General features: G+C 43.0%; 1 protein-coding gene across 1 annotated transcript in view; it reads right to left on the bottom strand.

Annotated features, from left to right (window-relative positions):
• Positions 1-4,502: 4,502 nt before the first annotated feature.
• The window catches only part of LOC129719631 (serine/arginine repetitive matrix protein 2-like), a 172,358-nt gene continuing 157,038 nt past the window's right edge, over positions 4,503-19,822 (bottom strand). Inside the window, exons 6-7 of the mRNA XM_055671025.1 lie at positions 5,466-5,524; positions 4,503-4,573 (exon numbers count right to left, since the gene is read on the bottom strand). Of these exons, the coding sequence (XP_055527000.1) occupies positions 4,503-4,573; positions 5,466-5,524 (130 nt within the window). The remainder of the gene's footprint in view (positions 4,574-5,465; positions 5,525-19,822) is intronic.

Here is a 19,822-nt window from a genome sequence, read left to right as displayed (position 1 = left end):
TTGCTACTACTCAGAGGAATGCATGAAGAAGAAAAAGTATCTCGAAAGCGTGTGTGCAAAAGACTTGAAAAGCGTAGCATATGTCTCGTCCTCAAGCAGAAAGGAGGAGAAAGGTTTTGCTTCTCGCTCGCTTTGCAACGCTGCTTGATACCAGTTGAAACTGTTTAAGTGTAGTAGTTTGGAGCTGCCAAATACATTGGAGAAACGCTAGAGCATTAATTGCGTTATGCCCAACACGCAATGATTGTACTGGTTCCAAATTACATCAACAATTGCGCTAAAAACGCACAATTTTGTACTGGTTCCGCACCATCCAACTTTTGTGCATATTCATCAAACTGTTAATCATGAATGAAGCACATAATCATGAATGAGCGTAGCCGCAGTCCGTCGTAGTAGGTTACCTAGATATCTGCTGTAGTTGTTTACGTGCAAAATTGGTAACCTAGATAACCACTGCAGTGCTGTCGATTTGGCAACTTTTGATTTTCTTCAACGCAGTGAAAACAGATGAAAATACATACAGTTATAATTAAGGAATTGTAGAAATTCACCTCATATATTTCTGCTAATTCAAACTTGTTTTTGGAAATTTGAGGTGCACATTTCAAAGATTAAAGTATTCTTAGTGTAGCGAGTGATTTTGTTTAGTAAATAAAATATAAAGCGGTCCGCCAGTGATGTAAAAAACTTTGGTTGGCTGCTGAACGATTCCCGTTGTAGCCGTATAGAACCATGCGAGGATTTTGTTTTCTGAGGTAGGTGATTTAATTAAATGAGTTTTCGAGTGCAGATGCCCGACTATAATATCAAATTTAGAGCTTTTAAGTGAGTTTTTGAGGATTCTACTTTATGAGAAATCTAAAGTGAACTGAGAAGAACCCATTCCATGGATCAGCAGATTGGTTTAGTCAAAATATATGCGTTTTTTCCTGTTTTCAATTGTGTTTTCATGTTGTATGAGATGAATATATGGGCTGAGATGAATAATGGAGCAGTTCCCCTACAAGTTTGAGGCAAAGGTCCTTTCGGTCAAGATGAGTTTTATTTCAATGCACATGAGGCTTAATTATCTGTTCAAAATTGGTAACCTATCTGTAATGAACAAAAGATTAAATGACACGGCGGTGTTGTTCAACTTCGTCTACTTTACTCTCTAACAGATCAATTAATTTTAAAAACCATATCTTTAAAACCTCAACCATACGGGATGAACCTCTCCACATCTTACATCCCGGCAAACGTACGACCCCGTGAAAGTAGCCGATTTCCGATTATAGGTTGCTAACGTTGTATTATTCCGTACGACTTGCTCGTGTGCAGAGAATCAGCATAAAAATGCGCGTGAAGACTCCCAAAGTGCACCTCTAACCTGCAAGGCTGTGCAATTGCGGATGCTGCACGAGATAGCAAGAATGGGCTGGAAAATCGTTCCACTCACAACAGCCGAGCGGAACAAAGCAGATAATTGCTTCATTTATCTAGCCTAGAAAATCGATCCGCTGAGCATCGGATCGGATTGAAGAAGAATAAAAAATGCTAAATCTCTGGGGGGAAGTAAGCATGCGATTATCGACTGTGGAAGATACTACCTCTTGTGAGACATGGTTTCTCGCCGATGAGTTGTCCTGCTATTGTATATACTTCACGACCGGCTCAGTGAACCATGTCATTGATTAAAGTAATTTGTAATGTACCTCCTAGGAATGCGCTTGAAATGTTTCCGGTTCTTCTATGCTTCCCATTCCCACCGAAAGTACCTTCATCAAGAAACGACCACCTGTTGCTAGGGAATACACTACTGCAGATGCTTGTTGAAATTCTTTTCCAGCAGAGCACCTACACTCGATGCATGCAAGTGAAGGCGCACCGGAAAGCAATAAATTTTCTACGCTCGGATCCGTTTCATCTAGAAGCACTAGGAAGAATCTGTCCTCAGAAAGGAAATTGGAAGCACGTGCATCCCTTCCGGGTGCCATTTGCCACTGGGGATTTGTGCATTGTGAAACACTCTGCAGAATCGAGGATGGCTGAACTAGATGCTGCTGCTAATGCTTATGCTGCTACTATACAGTCTTCTATTATATGTATGGATATTTCGTGATGCACAATTTTGATCCTTCTCATTGTGTATACACGGTGCTCCCACAGACTGTTATTATAAAAAAAAATGCACCAAAGAATCTGAGTACACCATTCGATTTGTTATGACGTGCAGAATCTATGGTCAAAATTTCAAAATCATCGTACGGTACATTTTTGAGTAATGCCCTTTTGAAGGTCGTAAAGTTAAAAAAAAATGATATTAAAACGACGAAATACTCAATGTAAAGCACGTTTTTCAGCCACAGTTTTATGAAACAACTTCCAAAATAGTTTCCACACATTCCGAGTATTATATTTCAAGACATTTACAATTAGTGGAAAGATTTATTTGAAAATCCCACAGTGCACAGTGGTCTAAATTCGAAAAATCGTGATCGTTCTAGATTTGACTGTGAAAAATTGATTTTATGTACTCAATGTCTTCAGCAAAATTGTTTCATAGAACAAGGCCTTACTTTTGGCGTTGCTGGTTTTTCGATCAATCCACCTAACAGTTAGATTAAAAAAATATTTTTCCTAATTTTCAATATACCGGATTGCTTTCTTCAGCAAAGTTGTGGAAAACTTTAAAAGAATAACAATTGCTGAATACTGCGATGTCCTATCTGTACGTTTAACACGACAAAATAGAGTTTTTTGTGGAACACCCCTCCTTAAAATCAGTTTTTTGTCTATTATTTTTTCTGTGATTGTCAAAACAATAAATTTTACAAAGTCTCGAGGAAAGCTTAGTTGAATGCATGAATTCTTAGAACATTTTGCATTGTTTTGACCACTACAGACGAAATTATAGACAAAAAACTGATTTTAAGGAGGGGTGTTCCACAAAAAACTATATTTTGTCGTGTTCAACGTAGAGATAGGACATCGCAGTATTCAGCAATTGTTTTTCTTTTAAAATTTTCCACAACTTTGCTGAAGGAAGCAATCCGGTATATTGAAAATTAGAAAAATTATTTTTTTTATCTAACTGTTAGGTGGATTGATCGAAAAACCAAAAACGCCGAAAGTAAGGCCTTGTTCTATGAAACAATTTTGCTGAAGACATTGAGTACATAAAATCAATTTTTCACTGTCAAATCTAGAACGATCACGATTTTTCGAATTTAGACCACTGTGCACTGTGGGATTTTCGAATAAATCTTTCCACCAATTGTAAATGTCTTGAAACACAATACTTGGAATATGTGGAAACTATTTTGGATGTTGTTTAATAAAATTGTGGCTGAAAAACGTGCTTTACATTGAGTATTTTGTCGTTTCAAGATCACTTTTTTGTACTTCACGGCCTTCAAAAGGGCATTACTCAAAAATGTACCGTACGATGATTTTGAAATTTTGACCATAGATTCTTGACGTCATAATGAATCGAATGGTGTACTCAGATTCTTTGGTGCATTTTTTTTCATAATAACGGGCTGTGGGAGCACCGTGTATAGATTATAGCGAGAATTGTTCTTTGCAGGTTGGTTACAGTTTGGTGCAACGGGGGGAGGTTGACGTCCATGTGTTTCAGTTAAACTACAGCTTTCAATATTAAAATTTTATTTTAAGACATAATCTTGATTATTCGATTTAAAAGAAACGGTGCGATCCTTCTGGCACTCGCAGTCTCTCCCGAGCTGGGACTCGAATTTACGTTTACTGGCGCGTTAGACCAGTATCGTACCTCAAGTTCAACTGGGAGGCAAAACGAGCATGACAAAAGACTAAATTTGAGACACATTCACATGCCTATAATCTTGACCAATTAGACACCGGTTCGGTCAGCATCATGCGAGTTATCCTTTACAGCGCTCCACACCCTTTTGCAATTAAGATCAACCTTGCTACGCCTCAGTCAACCACCGCCATGTGTATGTAGCAGACATTGATCACACAGCACAGAACAATTTTCAAACTCGTTCACTTCTGACGTGCAATTTATTCTACGAGAGACAGAAAGAACCAGTAAATTTGCATATGCATTTTGTTAGCGAAGCTAAACAGCGCAGTGCATCCAAAGTGGGACGAAAAGTGTTTTGGAGCACAAGTGAAGCCACATTGTATCATGCGCTAACGGTGGTACTATAATTCAGAAATTTAATGTCTCTGTGAAATGTATTCAAATTCTCCGACTTTGAGATAAGTGTTGGTTATGTGGCTTTCTGTCAAATTAAATATCAGAATTTATCGTGATGCAGTTTGCTGCAATTCACATGATGATTCAATTGAATATTGTTTCTTATCCTAGTATCAACCTAATTTGGATACAAATTATTCAACTGATAATAGCAAGGTACGAAACATAAGCAATTTAATGGTTTGTAGGAAAACTTAATATGTCGATCTATTTATTTCGCCGATTGAATTTGTTCGATGATTGATAATTGCAATAGTAATTTTGTGAGTGAAGGTTACCGTGCTGCTTGAATGCCAATTATAGCTGATTCGCTTTCCTTCTCCGGAATATGCAGGGGAACATGATCTAAAACCGAATAGATTGGTTTGGATAATTACAATCTATGCTGCGTAAAATTCCGGTTGGAGTAACAATCAACCGTCATGCGATTCACAGATCAAATTGTTGAAATTGTACGTTTATAAACAAAGCAATAAAAAATGTTGTTCTAGAATTCCCTGAACAAAGTCAACACAACAGGCAGTTCTAACGAAAATAGAATGCTCCTTCACCAGAACACTGCGGGGAGCCCTCCTCGAAACAAACCCGCCAACTGACCATCCCGAAAGGACCAACACGGCGAAAGAGGCAAATGTTAATTTCTTCCCGAGAAGGCACCCGCAATGCGTCGTGTGAATAGCCGCTTTCCGTCGTAAGTGGAGAGAAACATTCCACACGCTCGGCCCGGTATTTCCTTCCATAGCATCCCGTAGTCGTCGTCTTCTCCTTCCCGAGATCATAGCGAGCGACACTCCAGTGAAGGAGTTTGACTCACCAGCACACCACGAGGCCACGAGGGATCGATTTCAATCGACAAGAACAGGCTGAATAAGACGTTCACACAAAGACCGGTAGCCGGGCCGTAAAGTTGTTCGATAGTCAGTTGAACGAATCGATTCGAGAGGGGGGCCGTCCGACTTTTAGACCGTACGCCATTCAGGCGGAATAAAAAGATTTTAGGAGATATTTCAAGTCGTTCCATGAGGGCTTCGAAGAGTGAGACAGTAGCATTTTTCTTGTGGGTGGTCCACATGTGATCTCAATGGACTGTGTGTTCGATTGTGCCGGACCTTTGGCATCAATTTCAATTTCTTCGAGTGTGGAAGAAGTCACTTCTTTTTGCTAATAATTGGTTTATAGTATTCCTGATTGGATTACTCATAGTAAACACAAAACAACATGTAAAATAAACACTTACCAATAATGGAGTGAACTCTAACGCTCAGTTGCGTTCGAACGACGAGAGAATTTTTGCGGCTGAAATGAGAAAGCGAGAAAAAAACGATGAATTTCAATATGCTAAACTCTATTTGCTAAAATAACAAACCAATGATCTCATTTGGTTCGCACAAACTGCTTACTTCAAGAACTGGAATGTTAAGATGATAAATTCTAGCTGATGACATCAATGTGGTTGTAAACATTATGCATCACGCACAGTTTAGTTGTAGGAAAACTGACCCACAAACAGCCTGTGAACCATTTCAATTACTTGATTCCTTTCATTTACACGTTAACATCTACGTCTAACTGAACCTTATTTTTTTCGATTTTAATTGAGTTTTTATTCGTTAATAATTGAAAGAATAAATCTTCTGCCAGCAATTTTGTGTCTACACATGCCAACTTCCGTCCGCAATAAATTGTTTCACAGCAGTGCGGAGGCTGCGGCATAGCATGATAAAGAATTGTTGCCAGTTTTTAATTTTCTTCAACCCGCGAAACATGTCAAAAACATTATTATGTAAAAAAATAGCAAAAACGATAAACATAATTATAAAGATTGAAAAATTGACAAAAAAAGAATAATAATAAAAAACAAAGTGTATTTTAGCACCATTTAATTATAATAAACAGTTTATTTACCTTTCTATTTCTAATCATTTCTTTAACTTATCTCAGATTTATATAAGATAATTCTGTCCAAGCAATTCGAACCAACTTTTGAAACAAGTTTGAAACGCCTAAAAATTTCAGAGTCAAAATTTGCTTCCGACCGAGGTCGGTTCCATAATTTCATTTTCATGCACTGCTGCTAGCCATAAAAAGCACATATTTTACGCTTGTTTCGACCTCAAGAAGCATCACGAAGAAAATTAGCTAACAAGCTGCAGCGAATAGTTTCCGACTGTATGATTGATTGATGGCTGCTCAGGTGAAGGTTAAGCAGGCAAGCGTTTGCGTTTTGTGATGATTAATTAGAATTGGACCGATCTACTTCGATGAAATGGAAGAGCTCTTTATTCACACCTTCTAATACCGACCGGTAACCTTGTCTAGAGCTTAGTTGACCGGTAACCTTGTCTAGAGCTTAGTAGTAATAAATAGTTATTGGCAGATCAATAAGCAATTGTTTCACTTTTAATCATTTCCTAGATCAACTGAAGTACTGTTGAGAATATCAAACCAATTTGGCAGCCCTGCCCTTGTATCCGAAACCGGAATGCAATCAAAAGCCACTCAAAGCACGTAAAACGACGGTAGTTAGCATTTTAAAGCATTTCTTGTTTCTAGCTTGCTGCCTGCTCGAAACCGTACGAACACCATGCTTGACACCGGTGTGTACTGCTGAGCGCTGCTTAACTGCTGAGGAAGCGCAAAAAATAAAAACTTGTACAAAATCATTAGTAACCAGTAGCTCGCCGCAGCCGGGTCCGGGTCGATGAGACTCGAGTCGAGCGCGAAGCGTGAAGTTGGGAAAATTCGCTCCTGCATTGCCTGGGAGGCCACCAAGCTGCGAGAGAAGATGGCACAAAAATGATCCTCTTTTCTTGGAAGGGCTATTTGCCGACACCTATCCAGTAGCGGTAAGGTAACGTACCGGTATGAAGGAACGCTGGGAAGACAACTTGGGGGCATCATTGAGACAACGTAGAGAAAGTTTGCACGTTTTTCCGAGGGTGTCAATTTATTGCATTTAGCCCGGCTTCGCTGGCAAGCTTCGTAAAAAATAAATTAAAACAATTTTATCTGAAACTCTTCTCCAATCATTTGTCGTCAGCTAGCTTGGTCACTAGCACACCCTGGAAGATACTGCTTGGCAAACAACTCCCAATTGTAGAAAAAAAATTCACCACATTGAAATGCGGAATGTTGATAGATTTACTGGTTGTAAGAACCCAAAAGAAATATCAAAACTTTGTGGAAAGTGATTAAAAATATTTCGAAGAAAGTACTGACCATTCTTAGGACTTGCATACTTATAGTTTGTTATTTCATTAAGAAAAATGTAGGAATAAAATTCAATGAAGGATTATGATATGCATAGAGTGTGGTGTTTTATGACGAACAAATTACGATGACGTGTAGTATGAGACAAAATAAAAAAGTTTATTATGTTAGATGCAAAAAGGTCATGTAATCAACACGTTAAAATATCAGGAGAACGTGAGGTAAAAACAAATCCGAAAATTAAATCAAAATTTATATGAATGAAGAATTCCATAATAACGGAGCGACCCCACATTTTCTCAGCTGCTCCTCCGTGATGGATCTGAGCTAGTAAAGTTGCACAAAGAATCATATACAAATGGCTATTTGGGATTAATTTACCGTTTTAATTGTACAACAATTCAGTAGCTTCTTATTCGTAAAGATTGATTACGGCATCGGCTATGTTCTTACAGTGGAATAGGGAAAGAAAGACGGAAGTGTCACAATCGTTGTTGCCACAAACCGAGTTTACTTCTGCATCTCTAACGACTCGTAACGGAAAGGATGGTTCCTTAACCCTTCCTTTCACACGCCTATATACCTATGTAAAATCTACTATTCTTCTTTACCGAGCTTCGTTAGTTACTCAGCCACGAATCGGCATTTGAAAATGCCGTGAGGGAAGAGTTAAGGGGGGATGTCGTGAGCCTGAGAATAAACCCATGCGTTAAAGTCCCTCTAATAGCGAACGGTTCAATTCTACTGAAATTCAAACTCATGAGAATTCGCTGACAAACGTAACTAAGCGAATGTAACTTTGAGGCTACGAGCTCTTTTAAGGAGTTTTATAATAATGTAATATAATTAAGTACCAGCAAAGAAGTCACTGAATACTTTAAAAGCAATAACGTATTTTTTTCTTTTTGTAACAAATTTGTTACCTAAAAGCAATAAGATTCATCTCCAGTCAAGTAACAACACACACTATCGTAAAACGGGGCGAATAGAAACAGCGGGACGAATAGAAACAAAACTTCTGAGCTTGAAAAACTTTATTGCAAGTCTTTGATAACATTGAAAAATCATGTAGAATTAATTTTCTCGAAAAGTTCAGTTGTAAACAAGTCCTCTAGACCCATTTATGGATTAGAAGCACTGGGTCAGTAATGGAGCCTTTTAAGTTTTCATAGTGAGTTTGAGGATTGCTGTAAAGTACTTTTCAAGTTTTCACTTATGTTTCATGGAAAACTCCCGGTACGCAAACAACGCTATAGCGAATACTTTTACATAAAAAACAAACAGTTTTGAGAAATGTTATAATTTTTTTGTGGAATGATGCCTTAAAACATGTTTTGTATATTCTTAGCTTCCAGCTTGGTCAGAATTTTCAAAAAAAGGTACAAAAACGTACAAAAAACGGATTTATTTCGCTAGACGCAACCTGAAAGAATGTTACATAGAAAAAACTGTCCCTTCGAAAAGCGGCCACTAAATATAGAATCAATATTTTCAGTTGCCATCAGAACCCAGCAGACAATCAAGCTATTAGCAAAAAAACCTGACAAAAGTCTGGTTCATTTGCTGCATGGATTGACAAAAACATCCACAACCCGAAAGAAATGGGCCAAGATCCCGGTTCTACCAGCACAAAATACTGGACGCCGTGTCTAGATGAAGTACTAGAAGATCCTGAATTGGTAGAAATGCCTAACCCTGAACTCTTAATCCTTCCGTTCCTAACTTTTTTAGGAGGTATCCAATAAGGATAACGTAAATGAAGTAACAAACCATCTCCGCTATTAATTTTTTTAACGTTTTTTTTTTGCATCTCATTTCGATGAAGATGATGCAATTGATTTTTTTCTCCAACATAAACATCGAGTCTTTCATCAGAACAAGAAAAACGCAGTTGGTCGTTGAGTGTTTCTATTCGCCCCATTGCGGGGTGAATAGAAACTTGTAACATTTTGTTCAATAAAAGAATGAATTAGTTATTCATCAAAATGGTATTCACACCTTCGATAGAGGGAGGCTAGACCCGTATTTTAAAGCTTTTATATTCGTTCTAGATATTATAGTATTTTTTGTACACTGCAAGATATAACGGAAACTGTTTCTATTCACCCCGTTTTACGGTATCGTATAATTTGCAGATGTTAGGGGCCGCCCACATTCCACGTAGACAGGAGTCTCCCTCCGTGAACAAAAATCACCAACAAGCATCCGTGACAAAATCACCAACAAGCATCCCCCCGTTTTTTCACATGTAATGTACACACCAAAATTTCTCTTCAAGATTCAGCAAAATTGAATTTCCCAATCAAAACAAACTTCAAAACATAATTCTCCAAGCCCCGCTGTACCAGCCAATTTTTCTACTCCTTTGCATACCCGTTTAACGTAAGCGCAGGTAATAGGTAGTTCGACCATTATTTCACCTAATGTTGGTAGTTCGAAAATAACCGTTAACATGGGTGGTAAACAAAAACCGGTAGAAAATAAAAATACACCTATTACCCCAGCTAATATTGCTACCGAAAATATATTTTCTATATCAACTGCTTGGGGCCTATTACGGTAGGTAAACTTTCTTTTCTGCAACAGGCAATGTTCGATCTTATGAACGCCATGCTGCAGGCAAAATCCATGTTTGAAGCTATTCAAATTGGAACAAATTTTACAATTCAAATTGTTTCTAAGTTAAAATTTAGCAGTGATTTTAAATAAAACAATAAAAATTTTAAATTTGAATGCTCGCTCATTGAAGGCCAATGAGAATGAGCTGGTTAATTTTTCTACAGTAAATAATGTGCACATTGCAATTATTACTGAAACATTTTTGAAACCTAACATCAAATTAAAATATGATCCCAATTACGTGGTTCATAGATATGATAGGATTCAGGGTTCCGGGGTGGAGTTGCAATTGTTATTCATCGCAGAATCAAACATCGTGCTCTTCCCCATCTTGAGACGAAAGTTATTGAAACTTTGGGAATTGACGTTCAAACTGAACTTGAGATTTTATTTATTGCCGCAGCATATTTATCATTCCAATGCACACGCGAGCACAAAAATTATTTCAAAGGTGATTTACAAAAACTCACCAGAAATCGTTCAAAATTTCTTATAATCGGCGATTTTTACGCTAAACATCGATCATGGAATAATTCTCAAAGTAATTCCAATGGCAAAATTTCCTTCAATGATTGTTCCTCAGGATACTATTCTATTTTGTCTCCGAATAGTTCTACATGTTTCTCTTCTGTAAGAAATCCATCAACAATCGATTTGGTACTAACAGACCAAAGTTATGTATGTAGTGAATTGATCACACATGCTGATTTGGATTCTGACCATCTTCCAATAACTTTTTCTTCATCTCATGATTCAGTTTTAAACCCTATGAGCTCTGTTTTTTATAAGAACAAGGCTAATTGGAAAAGATTATCTTATAAAACAATCCCAAGCCGTGGTGTGGCCTTTGCTGTACGTAAGAGTCGTCTCCATTCCACTCGGTCCATGGCTGCAGTTCGCCAGCTCTGCAGTCTGCGTAGGGTCCGCAAGTCGTCTTCTACCTGATCGATCCACCTTGCCCGCTGTGCACCTCTCCGTCTCGTTCCTGACGGATTGGTTTCAAGAACCATCTTTACCGGGCTGTCGTCCGACATCTTTACAACATGCCCAGCCCACCGCAACCTGCCAATCTTAGCGGTGTGGACGATAGATGGCTCCTCAAGCAGCTCCTGCAGTTCGTGGTTCATTCGCCTTCTCCACACTCCGTTTACCATCTGCAGGCCACCGAAGATGGTACGCGACACCTTCCGCTCGAAGACCGGAAGGGCGCGTTGGTCCTCCACAAGCATAGTCCATGTCTCATGCCCGTAGAGGACTACCGGTCTGATCAGCGTCTTGTAGATGGTTAACTTGGTGCGGCGACGAATTCTACTCGATCGGAACGTCCTTCGGAGACCAAAGTATGCACGATTTCCTGCCATAATGCGCCGTTGAATTTCTATGCTGGTATCGCTGTCGGCAGTTACCAGTGAGCCCAGATACACGAACTCGTCGACCACCTCGATTTCATCACCACCAACTTGAACTCAAGGTGGGAGGTTAGCACTGTCTTCTCGTGAACCCCTTCCTTTCATTTACTTCGTCTTCGATGCATTGATAATCAGTCCAATCCGTTTGGTTTCAGCCTTCAGTCCGATGTACGTATCCGCCATCTTCACAAAGGTCCAAGCCACAATGTCGATATCGTCGGCGAAACCAAACAGTTGAACCGACTTTTGGAATATCGTGCTACTCGTGTTAATCCCCGCTCTTCTAATGATACCTTCCAGGGCAATGTTAAACAGTAGGCACGAGAGACCATCACCTTGCCTTAGACCTCTTCGGGTTTCGAAGGGGCTCGAGAGTGCCCCCGAAACTCGAACTACACACATCACTCGATCCATCGTCGCTTTGACCAACCGCGTCAGTTTGTCCGGAAATCCGTAGTCGTGCATAATTTGCCATAGCTGGTCCCGATCGATTGTGTCGTACGCCGATTTAAAATCGATGAACAAATGATTTGTGGGCACGTTATATTCGCGGCATTTCTGCATAACCTGCCCTTTTTTTTTTTTTTTTTTAAAGGTGGCGGGGAAATCTGCAAACAGACACTTGAGAAGAGAACTCAGGGTGTGGGGATGAGACTAGGGGAGAGATGCTGGGGTAGTTACACTCCCCCAGACACCTACTTATCCCTGTCCCGACCCACTAAAACCCCTCCAGTCTCCAGCCCTGGTCTTCCCGGAACGACGGTTAAGTATTACGTCGGGAAGTGGCTTTTGTGCGTGATGCACCCTCTTTACTCTTATAACCTCCTAGCTAACTACCTGGAGACTGGTAATTAGCTACCACTGGCGTGTTGGTGGTTGACCCGCCACACACGTTGCAGCTCCAGAACAATCTGAGGGGCGGCCGCACAGACCGCGTTCCAGATGTCCGGGTCGTCGCACATCCTCCGGACTAGATTGTCCGGAGTAGTGCCAGGCCCGCTCACAGCCATCATGTTGCTCCTCGCTCTTACGAAACGGGGGCATACGAAGAAGACATGCTCAGCAGTCTCCTCCTCCTCCACGCACTCGGGACACATGGGGGACACCGCGTGTCCGAACCTGTGCAGATATTGCCTGAAACAACCATGGCCTGACAGGATTTGTGTCAGGTGGAAGTTCACTTCACCATGTCTTCTCCCGACCCAGCCGGATATCTCCGGTATGAGTCGGTGCGTTCATCTGCCCTTTGTGGAGTTGGACCATTCCCGCTGCCAGCGGAGCATCGAGAATGACCTTCTGGTACCTCGTATGCCCCTTGTGTCACGTTGGTCGAAACACTCTCTGTCCTCCTTGATGGCGATGCTGATAGGCATCATGCCGGACAAGACACATATTGCATCGTATGACACCGTACGATACGCACTCGCAACTCTCAGACACATGAGCCTGTAGGTACTTTCCAGTTTACCACGATAACTGTTAGTACCTAGCGCTCTGTGGTCGGCCCACCATACCTAAGTATGGACGAAACCACGCTAGCAAGAAGTCTTCGCTTGCTGCCATATACCGCTGAGCTATTGGACATCATACGAGATAGTGCTGCAATAGCCGATGAGGCCCTCTTACAGGCATAGTCGACGTGACTCCCGAACGTGAGCTTGTCGTCCACCATAACCCCCAAGAGCTTCAGGGATCGCTTCGAGGTGATGGTGCAGTCTCCGACTCTGACCACCGCCTGTTGCTCCGATTTACGGTTGTTCACAACCGTGACCTCCGTCTTATGATGCGCGAGCTCCAGTTTCCTGGAGCGCATCCAGTCCTCGACCTTGCGTATACAGTGCGCGGCCGTCAACTCGACCTCCTCGATAGACTCGCCGTAAACCTCCAGCGTTATGTCGTCTGCAAAGCCGACGATCACAACCCCTACAGGGAACTTGAGTTTTAACACTCCGTCATACATGACATTCCACAACACCGGGCCCAGGATAGAACCTTGCGGAACTCCTGCGGTAATTGGGACGCACTTTTGACCCTCCTCTGTGTCGTAAACAAGTACTCGATTCTGGAAATAATTTTCCAGAATCTTATACAGCGACACCGGTACATGGATGCTCCTGAGCGCGAGCGCTATGGAGTCCCAACTGGCGCAGTAGCGTATTCCCCTTCTCTTGCGCTGGATTGCTACCTCCGCCGTCTTGATGACGGAAGAGATTGCGTCCAGCGTGGACCTGCCCTTCCGGAAGCCGAACTGGTTACTTGCCAGACCGTGTACACCCTCCGTGTACCTCACCAGTCTGTTGAAGAGGATCCTCTCAAGCACCTTGCCCGCGGTGTCCAGCAGGCAGATAGGCCTATATGCCGATGGGTCCCCTGGCGGTTTCCCAGCCTTCGGCAATAAGACCAGTCTCTGCCGCTTCCACCTGTCCGGAAAGAGACAGTCATCCAGGCACCTCTACATGACTGCCCTGAACAGCCCGGGGGCCGTTTTTATCGCCAGCCTGATCGCCAGGTTAGGGATACCATCCGGCCCGGTGCCTTGCTCACCTTTAGGGATTTGGCGATCACGATGAGTTCCTCATTCGTCACCCTTGCCTCCTCCCCTGCCTCGACACGGCTGTCGTCGCTCACGGATTGGATGCTCGGCAGGTTGGCCGACCATCTCTGGTCTATGTCTGAGATACTGGAACGTCGGACGTGAGACTCGACCGCCGGAGGCCAAGAACTTGGCTCGTGGCGTGGAAAGAGTCCCTCGATGATACGCTCCAGCATCGCTGGTGATCGCTCTGCAGGCGCCAGCGCGCCTTTAGTCTTGGCCATTACGATCCTGTAGGCGTCACCCCACGGATTTGTATTGGCACTCGCACATAGCCTATCGAAGCAGGCCCTCTTGCTGGCCTTTATCGCACTTTTTAGCATCGATCTTGCCGAACTGAATGCTGCGCGGCGCTCTGTCCTCTCTTCTTCGTTTCGCGCACGCTGCATCCTCCGTCTTGCACGGAGGCACGCACTGCGAAGGTCGGCTATCGCGTCCGTCCACCAGTAAACCGGTGGCTTTCCATTCCTAGGTTGGCGAGTCCTAGGCATGGTGGCGTCGCACGCCCGCGATAGCATAGCAACTAGTTGGTCAGCAGTCGGGCGGAGCCAACTGCCCCCCTCGCGCTCCCTTCTCATTGCCTTTTCGAATACCTCGGCATCAAAGTGCGATGTCTTCCACCCGCGAACGGTCGGAGTGTTGGCTCTACCCGTCGCTTGCCGCCTCTCGTTGTTGTCTACACTAAAACAGACCGCCTGGTGGTCGCTATTAGTGTAGCCATCGTCTACCCTCCAGTTCTTGATCAGTCCTGGGCTGGAGAACGTCACGTCGATGATCGACTCCGCACCATTTCTGCTAAATGTACTTTTGTTCCCAACGTTGGCCAGATCTAGGTTGAGCTTTGCAAAAGCCTCCAACAGGATCTGGCCCCTCTGGTTCGTGGAGCAACTTCCCCACTCAACAGCCCAAGCGTTGAAGTCGCCCGCCACCACCAACGGCGTTAGGCCCGTTAGCTCCATGGATGGGAGGTCGGCCATCTGGGTGAACCTTTCGGTAGACCAACGTGGCGGAGCATAGCAACTGCAGTAGAACACTCCGTTCACCTTAGCAACTACGTACCCTTCTTCTGAGGTTGAGACAACCTCCTGAACCGGGAACTTGCTCGTCGTACATATGGCCGCCAATCTGGACTTATCCGCAACCCAGTTACCGTTTCCGGGAGGGATGCGGTAGGGGTCCGATATGACGGCGATGTCCGACAACGACTCAGTGGCTGCTTGGTGTAGCAGCTGCTGAGCCGCGAAGCAATGGTTCAGGTTCAGTTGCGTCACCCTTACGCCCGTGGTTTCGCAGCCGGCTTACCGGCTGGGCACCTGGGGCCTCCCATAAAGTGTTTGGCGTCCCGTTTTCCGGAACATACCATGCACTTGGGAGACTCCCCACAGTCCTTTGCTTTATGGCCTGCACCTCCACATCGCCAGCACAGCTGGCTCCTATCGGGCCCCTTGCAGGTCCAGGACTTATGTCCGCCCTCGAAGCACCGGAAGCAAATGTCTGGTTGCTGTAGTATGCCCAGAGGACATACAGACCAGCCGACCTTCAACTTGCCCTCTTTCAGGGCCAGGTTAGCGTCCGCCGACGGTAGTCGGAAGGTAGCTACCTGGGTCCCCGCCGGACCTTTGCGGAGGCGGATTGACTCCTTAGCCACCTCCACCCCGCACTTCGCTTTAAGGGCTTGTGCAATGTCGCACCCCTCAGTGATTTCGTCCAGGTTTTTAAGCTGGAGAGTCACTTCTGAGGTGAGTGCCCGCACTTGCACCTCCTTCCCTAGGACCTTTTCGGCTACCGTTTTGTAGGTAGCCCCCTTGTTCTTGGCGTCCTTCCGGAGCTCAAGTATCATCTCGCCAGTGCGAGATCGGCGGATACTCCGCACATCCGCCCCCAGATCCTTGAGCTGGGTTTCCCCCCTCATCTTCTTCAAGACTTCTGGGTACTTCGACCCATCCGTCTTGAGTATGAGGGCATCACCCCTACTCCGCGCCTTTTTGACCTTTTTTGGTCCTCTGGCCGCTCCGCTATCATGTCGCGTCGCACCTTCCCGACGCTTCCTACCCTCTACGGTAGTCCAAGGGTTGCCCGTAGCCTCCACCTGTGCCTTTTCCGCGGTGGACCTTGAACCGGTTGGCGTGTGTTCCCGTGGGAGTAGCACGACCAATCGTTTCTTGGTGTTCCCGGGGGCCGTTTCCCCCGGGGACTGCCTCGTTCGCTTAGCGACCTGCCCCGTGGAGCAGACCGACGCGAACGAGGGGGCGTCTGTCTGCACCTCTTTAGATGCAGTCGCCCTCCCGGTCCTGGCCGCTTTCTCGACCGCCTTCACCCGAGCTACGAGTTCTTCGTGCTCCTTTCTGGCTTCATCAATGGTGCTCCGAAGCAGGAGGAGGCTCTGCTTCAGGTCGCCAGCGATGTTTCGCCTGTTCGCCGAGAACTCGATTATGGCATCGAGTTGTTCAGACAGCGCCGCTACTCTTGGCCGCGTGTCCATACACCTTTCGACGGCCTTGACTAGCAAGGGACCGTCCACCGAGATGTCTGGTGTGGACACCGACGGATTCGCCGTTTTTCCACCTCCAGACTTCGCCGCATCCGTCTCCGCCTTCTTCTGCGGAGACCGCTGGATGCCACCTCGTGCGAAGGGATTTGGTAACCCCTCCGCACCCGTCTCTTTTTGGTTCTTCGAGCTCATTTTTGTTAATTGGGTCCCCCTTCCAGCCGCTATCCTTGTCCATAGATGAGAAGTCGCTTGTATGGTCCCATGGTAATCTATGCCGAAACAGTGAGGCCATGGGTAAGGGGGGTCGCCTTAGTACCTTATGAGCACTATGACGCCCCCGCCCGCGTAAGTCAGGAATAGGGCATCTTGTCCTAGGACTAGTTCCCCCCCATCTGATCCTTCTCTGCCTGATTCCCACCAGGCAATGGACGCGGAACGTACTGGAAGGCCTGCCAGGTTTTACGGGACGGAGACCCCTGCACCGGGTACCATCTCGCCGTTTCAAGCCGCTGTCACGCGACTTTACTAAGGGAGCTCGATGCAGGTGCCAGCCCTTGGTCATGGTTCCTTATCGTATCCGACTCGAATCCGTTTCGTTCGCTGCCAGTTGCCATAATTGGGACCTTACTGGTGTCGGCCCCAATGGACGAGGGAGTGCATTTGGTTGATGGGAGCGGCACTACTCGCTCCGTCAGAGATGCTTCCGGGTAATTGTGGCATTTACGAGGAGTCGACGGCCCAGTGTCCGACCCTCACCACCCCTAGGCAATCTCCCGCTGCTGGTCCAGGGCTGTTAGGTACTGTCAGCGGTCGCCCTCATATAACGTGACCTCAGCGGTCGCCACGCGCCGACCCGTGCACAGTGGTCCAATAAGGCAAAAAGTGGAACTTAATTCCATAGCGCCTTTTACCTTCATCGTAGCTTAAAAAAGTCTTCAGAACAATTGTTTGTATGAATGACCCGCACAATTGCAAATTGTCAAAAAGTATGAAAAGTTTACTATATTAAAAATAAAAAAAATAACATTTTTGTGTTAAGAGATAGAAGAATAGTTTGTTCAGCAAAGTTGTAGAAGATTCCAAAACATTAAACTATGTTGAACAAATAAAAATCCTATCTTCTTGCAGTACAAATTTATAAAGTATATTACATGGAACTTACTTAAAAGTTAGTTTTTTGTACTTAACTTTTGTTAGTTGCATTTTACATGAAAAAATTATTCGGAGGAATTGTTAGGGCACACAAAACACACATTTTTGCCAAAGGTCATATATCTCCAGGACTTTTACTTACAAAGTTATATCATATTTTAGCTTATTTTTTTCATAACTTCAAGAAAGTATAGGTTAAAAAGGGGCAAGTGGAATCATGATGTCAATACTTTTCCTTGAAGTTGAGCTTAAGTACTATAAACTCTCGTAGGTTTCATTTGTCCCAATCTATCCATATTAGAGTATGGCGTGCATATGTTACAGTAGGTTTTCATATATCGAAAATACTAACTTTTTTGTGTTAGGAGATAGAGGAATAGTTGATTCGGCAAAGTTTTAGAACGTGCAAAAATATGAATATTTGCTGAACAAACTAAATTCCTATCTTCATTGGGTACAGAGTTAAAGAGTATTTCCTGCAAAAGTTACTTAGAAGTTAATTTTTTGCACTTAACTTTTGTTAGCTACATTTTACAAGAAAACGTTCAATCAAAGAAATAGTTATCGGTTTCCGTTATACTCTACTAAATTTTTTGGAAATAAATATTGAAATTCAGACCAGTCCACATAAGCACTGAGGAAGACTGTACGTCACAGTCGAAATATATATTTGCGGACTGAATTTCAATATTTATTTCCAAAAAATTTAGTAGAGTATAACGGAAACCGATAACTATTTCTTTGATTGATCTCAATCACTCTGCTAAGACGCTCGTTATAGATTTTCTAGATTTGAAGAAAACGTTGTTCTAAAGAAGCATTTGGGCATACAAAACACACGTTTTTGTCGAAGACCACATAACTCCAGGACTTTTCCTTACAAAGTTATAGCATGTTTTGGCTTATTTTTTCGATAACTTCAAGACCGTATAAAGTAAAAAGGGGCAAGTAGAATCATGATGTTAATACTTTTTCTCAAAGTTTAGCTCGAGTGCTCAGAACAGTTATAAGTTCCATCTGTCCCAATCCACCTAATCTTTATTTTATACGTTGTTAAAGTTATCGAAAAAAATGCTGAAATGTGCTATAACTTTGTAAGAAAAAGTCCTGGAGAAGTGTGATCTTCAACAAAAACGTGTGTTTTGTATGTCCAAATGTTTCTTTAGAACAACATTTTCTTGTAAAATGTAGCAAACGAAAGTTAAGTGCAAACAATTAACTTTTAAGTAACTTTTACAGAAAATACTCTGTAACTTTGTACCCAATGAAGATAGGAACTTTGTTTGTTCAGCAAAGATTCATATTTTTGTACGTTCTAAAACTTTGCCGAATCAACCATTCATCTATCTCCTAACACAAAAAAGTTAGTATATTCGATATATGAAAACCTACTGTAACATATGCTCGCCGTACTCTAATATGGGTGGATTGGGACAAATGGAACCTAAAGAAGTTTATAGTACTTCAACTTAACTTCGAGGAAAAATATTGACATCATGATTCCACTTGCCCCTTTTTAACCAATACGTTCTTGAAGTTATCGAAAAAATAAGCTAAAATATAATATAACTTTGTAACGAAAAGTCCTAGATATATATAACCTTTGGCAAAAATGTGTGTTTTGTATGCCCTCACAATTCCTTTAAACAATCCTTTCGTGTAAAATGCAATTAACAAAAGTTAAGTACAAAAAACTAACTTTTAAGTAAGTTCCATGTAATATACTTTATAACTTTGTACCGAAAGAAGATAGGATTTTCATTTGTTCAACAAAGTTTCATATTTAGAATCTTCTACAACTTTGCTGAACAAACTATTCTTCTATCTTTTAACACAAAAAAGTTAATTTTTTTATTTTTAATATAGTAAACTTTTCATACTTTGTGACAATTTGCAATTATGCGGGTCATTCATACAAACAATTGTTACGAAGACACTTTTAAGCTAGGATGGAGGTAAAAGGCGCTGTGGAATAAAGTTCCACTTTTTGCCTTATTGGACCACTGTGCCGTGGTGGCATGCAGCTCTGCCAGCATAACCTGCCCTGCATAATCTGATCCGTGGTGGCGCGGGCACCCATGAATCCCGCCGGGTAGTGCTCCACGAACTGCTTCGCAAAT

Source organism: Wyeomyia smithii, chromosome 2 (assembly GCF_029784165.1).
Source record: "Wyeomyia smithii strain HCP4-BCI-WySm-NY-G18 chromosome 2, ASM2978416v1, whole genome shotgun sequence".
In the NCBI taxonomy this organism is placed as follows: Eukaryota; Metazoa; Arthropoda; class Insecta; order Diptera; family Culicidae; genus Wyeomyia; species Wyeomyia smithii.
This window is presented reverse-complemented; position numbering and strand designations above follow the sequence as displayed.